At 32.1% G+C, this 14430-nt stretch overlaps 1 protein-coding gene across 5 annotated transcripts in view; it reads left to right on the top strand.

The window, feature by feature from the left end:
* The window catches only part of LOC106057427 (ATP-dependent RNA helicase DHX29-like), a 29923-nt gene that overhangs the window by 10893 nt on the left and 4600 nt on the right, over nucleotides 1-14430 (top strand). For all 5 annotated transcript variants that reach the window (XM_056007514.1, XM_056007517.1, XM_056007516.1 and 2 more), the window contains 15 exons: nucleotides 1854-2016; nucleotides 2127-2250; nucleotides 3007-3108; nucleotides 5888-6022; nucleotides 7206-7391; nucleotides 8685-8777; nucleotides 8925-9191; nucleotides 9737-9913; nucleotides 10339-10428; nucleotides 10618-10713; nucleotides 10861-10950; nucleotides 11213-11352; nucleotides 11898-12071; nucleotides 12996-13200; nucleotides 13550-13774. In XM_056007514.1, coding sequence (XP_055863489.1) covers nucleotides 1854-2016; nucleotides 2127-2250; nucleotides 3007-3108; nucleotides 5888-6022; nucleotides 7206-7391; nucleotides 8685-8777; nucleotides 8925-9191; nucleotides 9737-9913; nucleotides 10339-10428; nucleotides 10618-10713; nucleotides 10861-10950; nucleotides 11213-11352; nucleotides 11898-12071; nucleotides 12996-13200; nucleotides 13550-13774 — 2267 coding nt within the window. The remainder of the gene's footprint in view (nucleotides 1-1853; nucleotides 2017-2126; nucleotides 2251-3006; nucleotides 3109-5887; nucleotides 6023-7205; nucleotides 7392-8684; nucleotides 8778-8924; nucleotides 9192-9736; nucleotides 9914-10338; nucleotides 10429-10617; nucleotides 10714-10860; nucleotides 10951-11212; nucleotides 11353-11897; nucleotides 12072-12995; nucleotides 13201-13549; nucleotides 13775-14430) is intronic.

The following is a 14430-nucleotide window of genomic DNA, read 5'->3' as shown; positions in this document are numbered from 1 at the left end:
TGACAATGTATTGATAGACATTGACCATTTTTAAGCCAGAATGGATTAACGCAGATTGTTGAGAAACATTGACACTGTCTAGAGGTGACTAGATGATGAGACTAAGTTTGTTTACTTGGAGAGAAATGTCATTTAGGGCGCTGTTCGTTGCACAATAAAATAAAACAAATGTGTGCGTGTATGTATTTTTTCCACTTGTATTAAAACTTTTAGAAAGAAAACTAATATCATTGTTTTAATCTATTGACTTAATATATTAAGGAAAACCTTACAGTAAAATTTAACATCGCAGAAAATAAATTGATCTAAAACACCACAATTAGATCTAGCAAAGAAAGAAAAAATATGCTGGAATTTTAAGAAACACTTGACCTCTGTAACTTAGGTACGGATATAATTTATCTATATGCTTGACTGACCATGCCAATGTGTTATCTTTTTTCGCCTGCACACTAAACACTATTGCGAATGCCCAAGAACAAAAACGCGTGATGGTCAACACCATCATCTATACACACTACACTAGGACTACATGTGTAGGCTCACTACGTCTATCTGACCAGATTGTTACTATCAGTCGAACACAGAGTCTATTTATGTTTTTTTTGGTACGGAGGGTGTGAATGAGTTTTTTTTTCTTCTATAGTTGATTTTCCTGATTTTCTTAAATCTACATAACAGTAGATCTAAACATAGATACCAATAATAGGCCTACAGACTACAATTAAATCTATGCTTCGCAACATTTAAGGCTCAGGCTATGAGTAGGTATAATAGATGTTCCTGCTGTTAATAAAATATCGTTTGCCGCAAATGGATTAATAAATATATGACCTACTACGCTTCAGATTCCAACTATTAACTAACAGTTATCAGTATTAAGCCCTTGAAACCAGAACCAGAAGCAGTCTTTGGACTTAAAATTACAAGTCTGATGACCAGTTGTTGGTCAGAAATTCTTGAACACATACATCCAACCACCATACAAGCCAGATGAGAGATTTACATTAGTAACTAGTTAAATATATACTAACATATTTTACATTGACCCTCCAACACACAGCCTTTATGGTTGGTGGCCTCGTACATGCTACACAGATTAATTTTTGTTTATAAATACTGTTAAGCTTGAATAAATCAATCAGTAACAGAAATTAAAACAATAAGGTATATAAAAGGAAAAAAAATAATACCAACAAATATAGGTATGTTATTTAACAGTTTCGTAAAATGCTCAGCAATACAAGCTATTTACAAGACACTTAGGTATTCGGCTCCGGCTCCGGCCCCGGCCGAATATCAAATTTTACTATCCGGTCATATCCGGCTCCGGCCGGATATCAAAAAGTACTATCCGGTGCACCCCTATGTGAGACATTGATAATTTGAGTTCTGTCATTTAGTGTTTTTCATAAAGCAGATGAAGTAGAGATATCATGAAAAGAATGCATAACAAAGAACAATGAGGAACTGTTTTATACTTTCCTGAGCAGATGGAAATGTGCACACAAATAACTCTTTTAGGATTTAAGTCAAGTTGAGAGTTGTCAGCACCACCACTACCATCTGATAGTACTTGAAAATAGTTAAATAAAATACAGTGTCTAGGTTATGTTAATTGTTTACAGTACTGTGTTAGTATATTGCTTGTTTAATAATATTATATTGAATAACAAATTTTGATATAACATATTACATGTTCAACCTCTATTATGTTATGGCAAGTCCTATAGGATTTTTAAAAAATAATTAATTTGTTGATTTTAGTTTCAATGCTAATGGGTCATTCTTCTTTTTCTATGTTTTGGGCTTATATATGGTTTTAGTTAATGTAAATTTGTTTTTCTCCTCAGAGGATGCTAAAGTTGAAGTTAGAAACTTTGAATATACCAGATCCCAGTGGACAGGTAAATCACCAAAGCAGTTTCTTATCGACTGGGTTCGTAAACATTTACCAAAAAGTGGGCCACCCAAGTTTACAAAAATACAAGTGAAATTCAATCAATTTAAGAGCATGTAAGTCGATGAAGATAAAATTATTAAATATTTTGTTTTGTAATTAAGTTCATTATAGAATGTTACATTTCCTAATGTCAGAAGTACTATTTATAGATGTTTGTTTTCAGAGCACTAGTAGACAGACAAAAAGATGGTATTCTCTCCGTGACTCCTGACATCTTGTGCAATAATATCAAAGATTCTGAACATTTGGCTGCCACATTAGCTTTGTATCATTTGTGCAGAGGACAGGTAACATTGAGAAAGTATTCTTTGAATTATTATTAGGACAAAAGACACAAAACTTATATATTTTTTTGTTTTGAAGTTTATAAAAAAATAAGCATGATGTTTCAGAAATAAAAATTAATATCAGAATTGGGACTAAAACTGTTTACACTTATACTGTGATTTTTGTTGCACCCTTTCCTAAATAGAATCATTTCAGTACATACATATTTCAAAACTTTGTATAAAATATTGCACTGATATATTGTTATATTTATTTTCTTTTTTGTTTCTTTAGGTTTATCTTTTAATTAACAGACATTCCTTTAAGACTATCATTATTTATCTGTTAATCTACTTGTTCTTGTTAATTTATTTAATTGATTTTAGCTTTTATTGTGACAAAATGTAGCTGTCTGTTTTACCATTCATAGTTTGTTCACCACAAATGATCTCTCCAGTCATGTATATATTTTCCTTTAAACTTATCCAGTGTAAGAGCATCTAGTATTCCTATCAGATCTTTTCTTTTTCCTTGTACTTTTGTTCATAGTCCTGAAGATCTTGTGACAGGTCCTCATTTTGTGAGTTTGCACCTTTTTTTTTTTTTCAAGAGGCACTCATGAGGTCCTATCAACTTTTTTATCCTGTCTTTTTTCTCTTTGTGTTGTGATCTCTGTAAGTAATGTCAAATAATGTCCTTATTCTGAACAACCTGAATAACTTCAACACAGAATGTTCTGAACTTAAATAATCTTTGTGTTGTATCTTTGTGTCTAGCCTGTTCATCAACTCCTGCCTCCTCCTTACAGAAATGTTTGGCTGGACTGGGCAGATGAAGAAAAGAAATTGAAAGATGAAGCAGTGGAAAAAGAAAATAAGGTGAGCTACAACTTTTTGTTGTGTCTGCTTGAGCTTAAGTTAAAAAAGGCAGGTTATAATGCGATGAGATGATACCAGCATTTTTTTTAAACTTCTGTATAAGTAGAGCTCATTATGTCTCATATAGAATCAGAAGAGAAAATAGATTTATTGGTCTATGTTTTTTTTTTTCCTTATTTGTATATGTATATATATTTTAAAATATAGATTTAACTCTCATTGCTTAAGTTATATACAACTTTCCTGAACCGGAAATAGCAGTCAATGATTGAATATATTTTAGAACATTTTAGATTGTTAAGAAATACTATTGGCAAGTGTATTATATGAACACTCACCATGCAGATAATGACATTACACATATTGTGCCTATACAAATACTGAGATTTTCTTTTATTATCTCAAAGTGGATTTTCAAAACATGCCATTCGGTATAAAGTCTACCATAAAGTAAAGTTTCCCTTTCAGACCTTGCAATCTATAGGGCAGATAATGTAAAGGTCATCTGTTTCTGTGGCCAACAGTTAATGAGGGTGTCATGGCAAGTTATTGGCTTGTCAACACAAGAAATAAGTGACCACAGAGATAAAAATAAATCAATATATCATGGGTTTAATCAACTGACACAGACAACACAGGCCAGTGCTAGGCGAGCAATCAACCATGGCTAGGGTCAATCCTTCAGGAAAGATCAGTGTTCTGAAAACTATTCATGTGATTCATGCTTGATATGGTCATTTGATCATCCAAAGAAATGGGCGATGTTCTATAGGTTTCAAGGTTTTCGGGGACACTATATAAAGAGCCTATTATACGAAAGTATTAAGATAGTTCAGATTCAGGAGTCATGATTCATCTGATACAATCAGTAAGTGTGAAGTTGGTCTGGAACAATTGAATCCAGGTAACTACAGAGAGCCAAGTACAGTTTGGTATAGCAGTATAGAATTTATATGTCAGTACGGTTAAAGCATTTGTACAGTCAGTTTTAGGTGTTGCCAATAGTAAAGAATTGGCTTATTTTATTTATTTATTAGACTTTAAAGACTTATGTCATTGAGAGCCTGAGTTGTCAAGCTCTTTGAGAGTCGTTACAATATATATAGATAGATAAATATAGATATATAGATTTAAAAAAACACTTTACTAAAAAATTTCTCTATAAAAACATCATTGGTGATTGCTATCTTACTCTAATATTTTCACAGTGATATACTAGGTCAGGGGTGGGCAAATTACGGACCGCAGACACCTACAGAAATCAGGTGTGCCCACAGATAACACATACAAAAATTTCAAATATATTAAAAACAAATAATATTAAATATATATATATATAAATTATGGAAACTTCTGATTCTTATCAATTATGATGAAGAAGCTAAAGAAACATTGTCTCTACATGTCATTCTAAAAAATTTAAAGTAAACGAAGACTATTATTATTCGCAATATTTCAAAACATTCAGTCAAACATACAAACTCAGGCTAGTATTTTTCAATGCTATGTTTAACAACTGATGGAGGCTGTGCTTTGACTGAGAAAAATAGTTTAAAAAAAAAATTAAATTAAAGAGCAATGTCCCAACCATAAATACAAATGGGAAAGTTTGTGCAAAGCTTCATTGAATATGTAACCTGATATTGACTCAATTATCACAGTAATCAAATTCATCAGAGCTCAGGCTCTTAACCACAGGCAGTTCCAAGAAGTAATTGAAGATTTGGAAACAAAACATTTCTATGTTTGGTACCACAGTAGTGTCCGCTGGCTAAGCATGGGCAAGGTATTGAGAAGAATATGTAGTCTCAAGGAAGAAATTGTTATTTTCCTTGTAGGACATTGACTGTGACTTCATTACTATTATTTCTAATGAAGAGTTGAAGACTCATGTTTTTCATCGGAAGAATTGCAATGGGTTGTTTGTACTTGTGCATATTTAATCCTTTCAAATAAAGCTTTCCCATTTCTCCAGGCTATCAAGTGAAAACAGGTTTTTCATTTCCCTTTGTGAAAAGGTGACACCATTTCTACTGAAAAGGTTGAAAAGTAAAAGACTTATTTGGATTTCTTGATTGTGGAATTGGAAAACAAATTTTAAGACGTCAAGAACTTGGAACCAGTCTCAATACCTTCAGCTCACCATTCAGTGCAGAAGTTGATGTAGTTCCAGAGGACACAACTCCTAGCTAATTATGACCTGACAGAGAAGTTCCAGTCAGTTCTTTTGAGGGAGTTTTATGGGTGCTAGAAGCTGTATTTCCAAACTTTCAAAAAAACAAAAACTTTACAGCTTAACTTTAACAATTAACTGTAACAACTGTGAGCATGAATTGTCATGTTTGAAAATAAGCAAGTGTAATAACAGTACTGTAATAACTGTACATTTGTGGTGACATGTTGCGAAATAAAAAGATATTGATAAGGTTTAAAAAAAATAAGTAAGTTTCAGAAATTGTTAACTCTTGTTGTCAACTGGGAGTGTGAAAAAAAAAAAAAGAAACATAAATGTATAATACAGTATACATTTAAATTAAAAGAAAGACATTATACACAGTTATCTAGAGTATTTTTCTAATTACATTAGAAAAAGGTTGCCCATCCCTGCACTAGTAATGCAAGAGAATATGCTTAAGGGGTGAAACTTAATACCACAGCAAAAACCCTAACCCTAAATTTCATTACAACACTTACTCTTTAGACTTCACAGATTCTCATTGGTAAAATTTACTTTTCATATTTATAGTATTATCATTAAATGTTAGTATTATTTTCTTAGCCAAGAGATCAGTTCATTGCTAAACTTATAAAAAAATTGAATCTGGAAGATGTCCCTATAAAAGTTGACAGTGAAATGAGGATAGCAACAGATGAGGAAGCACAGGAAGATGACTGGGAAACACTTGCTGATAAGGTAAGGTAACAATCATTTAAAATTTAAACTTTTTTTTAAAGTTTGTCAAAACTTAATCAGCAATCTAACAAAATGGAATCACTATTATAAGCATAAGTTGCTTTGTTTAAGCCACAAGACCTGGCAAATTAAAATATACTAGTCGACCCACAGCGTAGCATACACCATTATTTTGCAGGGCTGGCCTTTGGCCACTGCAACCTATGCAACTTCAGTATGCCCGCACTTTCAAAGGACCCATAATAATTCTAGGTGTAAGTTATTTAATTAAACAATTTTATAACTTATTACAGATTTCCCACAGCCTCCTGATTTACCAGGATATCCTTGTAATCTCCTGAAATTGCAAATTATACCAAAAAGTCATGGAAATCTCCAGAAATTAGTAAAATCTTTTGAAAACTAAAAAAAAAAAATTTCATGAAATATATAGATAAAAAATTGTCATTCAATATGGAAAACGCCAATCCTGCGCACGATGAAAAAAAACAGCATTATGCAATACCAGTAATTGTGTTTCTGGTGAAAGAAGTTTCTCGCACCTCAAACTAATGAAGAATTACTTGAGGTCAACAATTCTCGAAGATAGATTGAAACATTTGGTAATTTTTTATATTGAGCGTGATCTATATAGGAAATAGAATTTTTATGATATACTGTATGGCTTCGCTACACACAAGGCTCGTAAAGTAATTCTGTAGGTAGTAAAGAATTAATAAAATGCAAAGCCGAATTTATTTTCTAATACAAATTCTTAATTTTCACTTATTATCTGTATCCCTACCCAAACTTGGCCAAGCGAAATCCGTTTCGCATAGGGCCTCACAACTGTTGAGTCTGGCCCTGCTATTTAGTGACGGGTGAATATAGAGTAGATTACTTGTTCTTCTCCCCCCCCCCCTTTTTATTTTGCGCTAAAACTACATGGGGTAGAAATAAAAAAGAGTGATCTTTCCATGACTTCTTGGTCACAACAGTTAAGTTCGGCCCTGGTATTTTATGACAGGTGAATACTATTTGTTCTCTCCCCCCCCCCCCCCCTCTTTCTTTTCATAGGGTAACTCTAGACCGACTTGCAAAAATAAAAGAGTGATCTTTCTTTTATTTCTTGTCCAAACTCTTTAGCCATGAAGAGAATTATATATTTAGATTATTGTTAAACAATAACTGCTATGTATTAAAGGACCAGCTAAATGAGATCGCTACCGGAAGTAAATCCAGTGCTTCCACACAAAATTTGGCAAAGAGAAATAAAAGATCTGATGGCAGTTACTTACAAAAAGCTTTGGCTAACAGACGTTCAAGTCCAGAGTATCTGGAGCTGTTACGCTCCAGACAGATGCTTCCTGTGTTTCAGTACAAAGAACAGGTACATTGTTATTGTCTTTGGACATTTAATTTGTTGGTGTCTGACAGTGAAATTTTTTTAATCTGATATTTTTGTATTTAAATTTTTTTTTCTGACATTAATTTTCAGTGGTGTTTTAGATTAGATTACAATTGGCTGGTAAATCTTTGATAGGTACTGGAAAATTATTAGTGATGTGATGTAATAAGGAAAATAAGTAGCAGAAATAGTTTGCTGATGAAAAAAGAAAGTTTGGACTTTGAGTTAGAAAAACATGTTTATTCCTTCTAGGCTTAGCTATTTTAGTGACAGTAACATGGGACAGATTCCCCTTTTCTTGACTAAATTGTTACAATTAAATGCTACTGTTTCTTGTGTAATTCATTCTTTATCAATTACTGGTCCTGGTCCTTAGCCAGGAATTAGCGATTAGCCATAAAGGTACATTATCATAAAATTGAACTACTTGGTACCTCAAATAAACCTTATCAACACAACTGCAACTACATACATATAGTAGTGGACAGTTATATCAGCATTTAATTCTTTTATTACCAATTCTTTTATTATCAACTCACTCCGTCTGTCTGATCAAAATCTTTTACATGTTATTTCTCCCACTTTCCATTCTGGGATCACAATTAGCTCAATTATTCATTGTAGAGGACAACACATGAATCAATCAAAAAATGATACCTATTTGTTAACAATTTGTTGTGATTAATTAATTTTGTTTTACAGGGAAAGGGGAGAGAATTATGTAATTTGGTAACATTTCAAACTGACAATGGATTTTAAAAACCTTCAATTTTTATAAGAGCTTGAATAGCTCAGTGGAAAAACATGTTTGCCTGCCAGCATGGAAGTTTGATTTCAAATCTTGACTTGGCAGCCATTTTTTGAAAAATTGCTTTTGAAAATGAAGCACGGAAATCTTCCGTGCCATCTTCATATGCCATGTGTAAATCTTGTTTTTCTTGCTAATTAGATAATTACTTTCATGGTTCAAACAACCTATCCCATGTTCAATTGTTAAAGCAAAATAAAACAAAGTTTGTTGTATCACAGCAATCATTTCTATTGGTTTCTTGAGCTAAAAATCCTTCACGATAAGGATATATTTTCAACATCAAATATGCTAAACAAGTTTATATTAATGCACATTGCTCTGCTATTTTCATATTTATTTTGCAAATGCCCATATTTTTACATTCATATACTGGTATATGTCACCTGTTTTTACATTTATTAGCATAGGTCAGATTTTTAAAAAACTTTAATTGATTTTAATATATTTTCTTTATATACGTGCAGTTATTATGTGCTATTCAAGATCACAATGTTGTTATAATAGCTGGAGAAACAGGCAGTGGTAAAAGTACGCAAGTTCCACAATTTTTACTTGAGGTGAGACATTTTTTTATTATTCTTTTTTGTTTTTTTTTGTTGATGTGACTGTTTGTTTTTGTTTTTAAAAATATAAGTTTGCTAAATGTTTGAATCTAACACTAATTGTTAAAACACTGATACTATGTGTGTATTATTATCATACAGGACTGCATAGACAGAGGCTTGAGTGAAGTCTATGTTGTGTGTACTCAGCCAAGGAGGATCTCAGCCACAAGTCTTGCTAATCGTGTATCCAGTGAACTGGGAGAAAATGGACTTGACCAGAAGGAGGCCCTAGTTGGCTATCAAATTAGATTTGAATCACACAAAGGATTAAATACAAGGTTACTATACAGCACCACTGGTGTGGTCCTTAGGCAGTTGCAGAATGATGCAGACTTGAAAGGAATTACTCATCTGATTATAGATGAGGTAAGATTATTTCAAAATCATTATTGTTTTGTAAATAAAATTGTCCCATTGTGAAACTATGGTTCATAGGCCATGGGGAGAGTTTTTGACCAATTTCATTTCAGCATGTTGCTTAGTTACCAACTTTACCCCCAACTCAAGCCAGAATGTAAGCCAGGATTCTTTCCAGAGACTTGTCATGTTGGAAACCACATACTCCTGTCACTTATTCCTTAAACAACAGATTTTTTAAAATATTGAAATTTCATAACAGTTGTGGTAACTTTTCAGTTGCTATTTAAAGTCCTGCAAGGGGTGAAGAATATAGGATATATATCATAATGCCAAGGGCAATGATGATTCTGCTAGTAAATCACTACATAAATAAAACAAGGAAAAATACACACTAAAGAGAACAGACTTTTAATATGCATCATAGATATTACTTGACTTGTTGGTAAATTGTTCGTAGTGTTTAGAAATCATTAGTATCTGATACACAAATTTGTTACTTACAAATAAATGAAGTCATGGGAAGAACATGTATTTTATCACTACTGTTCCAGGTTCATGAGCGCAGTGTTCAGTCAGACTATCTCATGATTGTTGTCAAAGAAATTCTGACTCGTAGATCTGACTTAAAATGTATTCTAATGAGTGCTACCATGGACAGTGGCAAGTTCTCTGCCTACTTTCAGCACTGTCCTGTTATCAGTATACCAGGAAAAGCTTTTGAAGTGGAGGTAAGTTTAGACTCGTCAGTCAAAGTAAATTAATGTGAGTGAAATGCCAGAACCTCAGAACTGGTATATCAATTCATTTTTTAAGTTTCAAAGTAGAATAGAAATGTGGTCATTGAGTCTTCTATATGTTGTATATTGCTTTGACCTGCCAGCTAAGTCAATTGTTCTCTGTCTGAAATATCCTCTCAGCGTCATCCCATGAAAGGCAAATCATTAGCTCTACATGTGATCACGGGTCATCCTTTTATATTTAGACAACATTTTCATTCTCAAACTGTCTAAATAGAATATATAGGGTATATTTGTTAACCATCACACTTTCATTTTAAATCCTGTACCAAATCAAAGATTTTATCTGTGTAAACTATTAGTTGGACATGTTCAAAAAACTAAATTCCTTCATTAATCTATGGTATCATGTTTAGGTGCTTTATTTGGAAGATGTCATTGAAAAAACTGGCTATGTAGTAGATGAAGATTCACAGTACACTTTGAACCCTAAGCATCTTATACAGGTACCTGATAATATAATTATTTTTAGAAATTACATGCTATGTTGTTGTTTGTTTGTTTTTTACATTTGTTCATTGGCATAATGATAAATCATGATAACTGGAGAATAATTAAAACACAAGTGAATGATTCTTATGATTTTAAACTTATGTTCTTTTATAATCCCTATGTTTTTGTTTGGTTTCCATTAGGAGGCTGAAGCCAAAGTAGATATCACACAGAAAAGAGGGGATTCCTCTACACAACTATTAACATGGACAAAAGAAGACATAAGCAAAATAGATAGGGTACATTTAGTGTCTTTAGTATTTATTTATTTTTATTATTAATGAATAATTTTTAAATAATATTCTTTTTTTTTAACTTGTAGACTTCTGATCTTGCTGTTGATAATAAAACGCATATGTACATTTTTATTGCATTTTTATTTTCAGACAAACCTTCCTGCTGAAACGTATTCATTACGAACTAGGAATGCAGTTAGCAGACTTAAATTAGACAGGATTAATTTAGATCTAATAATGGTGATCAATAAATCTGTTTGACTTCCTTTGTTTAAGAGTAAAAATTGTATATCTGATATGATTCTATAACATATCAAAGAACTTTAGTCGTTAAAATAGTAATTTTTAAAAAAGTAACTTCATGTTTAGAGAGAAATTTTCTATATTAATTTTTTTTTAACACCTCAATGATATTTAAGTCTCTGCTCTCTTAAAAGTTAACCCACAAGTATAATCTGGATTAGATCTTAATTCCATGAGATGGTTTTTTTCTTACCTGCAGGATTTATTAAACTATTTAGAGAAATCGCCACCATATTGTAACAAAGATGGTGCCGTGCTTATTTTTCTCCCTGGTTACTCTGACATCCAAGAACTCTATGAGATGCTGACATCACACAGACAATTTAACAATACTGCAAGGTAAGGTTAGATTTTGTAGAATTGAGGTTTTTGTTTGTCTTTGTAACCCTAAGTCCTAGAATTATAAATTCTTATTTATTGAAAAAGATATTGAAAAAATCATCTTTTAAATACACATATAAAAACCACATATATATATATATATATAACAAAGGGTAAATGAGCACAACAATACAGATCATTTTGTTCATATTTATTAATTTGATTTGATGTGCTTGTGTGTAACTTTCTTTTTTATTCATAGCAAGAATGAAGAATAATTTTTATATTATCTTATAGACCAAACACTTTTTAGCAAATATTTCCTAATAGGAGGAATAGCCTCATGTTTATTGTTTGAGTTATTAAATAGACTTATGTTTAGTATTTGAGTTTGAGTTATTAAATAGACTCATGTTTATTGTTAAAGTTTATTAAATAAACTTCCTTTGGCTAAATTTGAGCTGGAAATCGTTAACATGCTACAGTTATACTAGATGTTCACTAAAGAAATACAGATAATGTATGTGTGTTATTTAGTAGTTTATACTTTCTGTTTCCCACAGGTACCAGATCTATGCCCTTCACTCACTCCTATCTTCCAATGATCAGACCAAAGTGTTTCTAGTGCCTCCACCTGGTGTTAGGAAAATAGTTTTAGCAACCAACATTGCAGAAACTGGCATTACAATACCAGATGTAGTTTATGTTATTGACAGTGGGAAAGCTAAAGAGAATAGGTGAGTAGTGATAAACTTTTGTAATTAATTTACTAAATAATTACCTTCATATTCAAACTTTACACATATGTTATTCATTATAATAATTAAAAGGCTTTTCGAGTCAAAAAATTATTGAAGAATGCAGTATTTCCAGTTGCTACACAGCCCCAGCTGTGACCTACAAAATTTGCTACATCCAGTGTTGTTATATCCATTGCTGGTGGCCAGTGATTCATTGACAGCAAGCTGTCTTTGTAGGCAAGAAAGATGCAATCATTTGCATAGAGAAGCTATTTAAAGATCATGTCTTTAATTTCAGTATTCAGCTTATAAATCACCCCTTTTATATATCTCTATGACCTGGAATTTTTATAGAAAGCATATGAGACTCCTTAAATGCTTCCATCAAAGTTGGATAGAATAGAGGCAGTACTTATTATTTGGTAGACACCTTTCCCGAAAAGGGGATTATTGTGTGATCATTTTAAGGCAAACTTAAAAATGGACAGCACAACAGAAGTGCCCTCCTGTGCCCCACCCCACACACATGCAGAAGCATTTTAAAAGTTTGCCCTGATAGGCTTAGAGAACAGTTAGTAGCAAATGGCTTCTGAATGAGACACATTGGAGGACCAAAGACAAGCTACCAATGAAGTTAAGAACAGACAGTGAAAAGAGAAATTAAAAATGCATGTCTCATCATTCTTCAGACTCCGAGACAATATCTAATTATTCCAATATAACACAAGTCTACATATTCTAGACTACTGGGATAAAAAACTTTTTTTTTCTAAATATTGACTAACTCTTTGTGTCTGCATTAACATTACCAATGATTTTGATTCTGGAAAGATCCTTTTATTAGAGTCATTGAATTTAGATATTTTAAATATCTTGAAATTTTGTATTCATTTTAACTTAATTTTTCTAATTAATTGCCAGGTACATGGAAAGTAGTCAAATGAGCTCCCTTGAAGAAGTATTTATCAGTAAAGCCAACTGTAAACAACGAACAGGAAGAGCTGGAAGAGTCAAAGAAGGTTACTGCTTCAGGCTCTTCACTAAAGAACAGTTTAATGAATTCAAACCTTACACAAAACCTGAACTTCTTAGAGTGCCATTGGAGGAACTTTGCTTAAACATAATGGTACACATTTTCTTTTGCTATTTTTTTTTTTTATCTTTCTAATGATGGGTCTGTCTTTGTATTAATTTGTACAGATGTATTATTCTCAATTTTTTTTTTTTTAGTTTTTTCAAACCTTGGGTTTTTATAGTAGTCAAACAAAGCTTAATGTTTAAGAATCTTAATCTCAAAAGTAAACTCCCAAGATAAACTTTGTGCAAATAAAATTAGTTTAGTTTTTCTGTGTGACTCAGCTTCATCATGAATTTTTCACTTTGCAATGAGCAGGATTAAGCAAGAAAAAATGTAAATTTTTTTTTTCAAAATATTTTACACTTTTATTTTTTATTGTTAATTTTTTTCTTCCAAGAAATGTCAGTATGGCAAACCTCTTGAGTTTTTGAATCGTGCCCTTGATCCACCACAGACATTAGCAGTTTCAAGGGCAATGTCTCTGCTGAAAGAAGTGGGAGCATGTTATGTGGATGAGAGCTCCTTGACACCACTAGGTCATCATTTAGCTGCTCTACCTGTGAACATAAGAATTGGAAAGATGCTACTATTAGGATCCATATTTGGCTGTTTAGAACCAATAGTGAGTCAATCTTTTCTTTGTGTTTGTGAACAGTGACTTGCTCATTGTAATTTATGGGTAGGATCAAATAGATGCATTTAAGGAATGTACACTAGAGAAAGGAAATATCAAATAGATGCATTAAAGGAATGTAAACTAGATAAAGGAAATATCTTTTTGTGTGTGTGTTATATTTTATTTTCATAAAAACAACTGGCTATAATCAATCACTTGTTGTTTAGTTGCTTGCTTGGTGAGACCTTTTTTTTTTATCTAAAACTTTCACAACATTGACTTGCAGAAGCCTGGAAGCTGATTTAAAATGTTTGGATTATATTTTTTTTATTGAAACTATTCTTGTCAATGAACATTAAAAAAAAGGTAAAGTTTGTGATACTTTTCAGCTTTGATTTGCACCATTTTATGCTATTGTCTTTTTTCACATTATGCAGTGCAGTACAAATGCTTTCAAAAATGCTTTGAGGTATACAAGGGAGAAAAAGTAGAAAGCTTGAAGACTGGGTGCCATTATTTGTATGTTATTAGTTGCATGACTTATTTCAATGTTAGTATTTGAATTAGATATAAGGTTGTCACATCTAGAAGGTATCAATGTAGACAAGTTCTCATTATTTACTCACACAAAAAACTTCTAAACAGCATGCATCTCAAATGTA

Source organism: Biomphalaria glabrata, chromosome 13 (genome assembly GCF_947242115.1).
Source record: "Biomphalaria glabrata chromosome 13, xgBioGlab47.1, whole genome shotgun sequence".
NCBI lineage: Eukaryota > Metazoa > Mollusca > Gastropoda > Planorbidae > Biomphalaria > Biomphalaria glabrata.
Note: the sequence above shows the minus strand (reverse complement) of the source record. Positions and strands in the feature narration are given on the sequence as shown.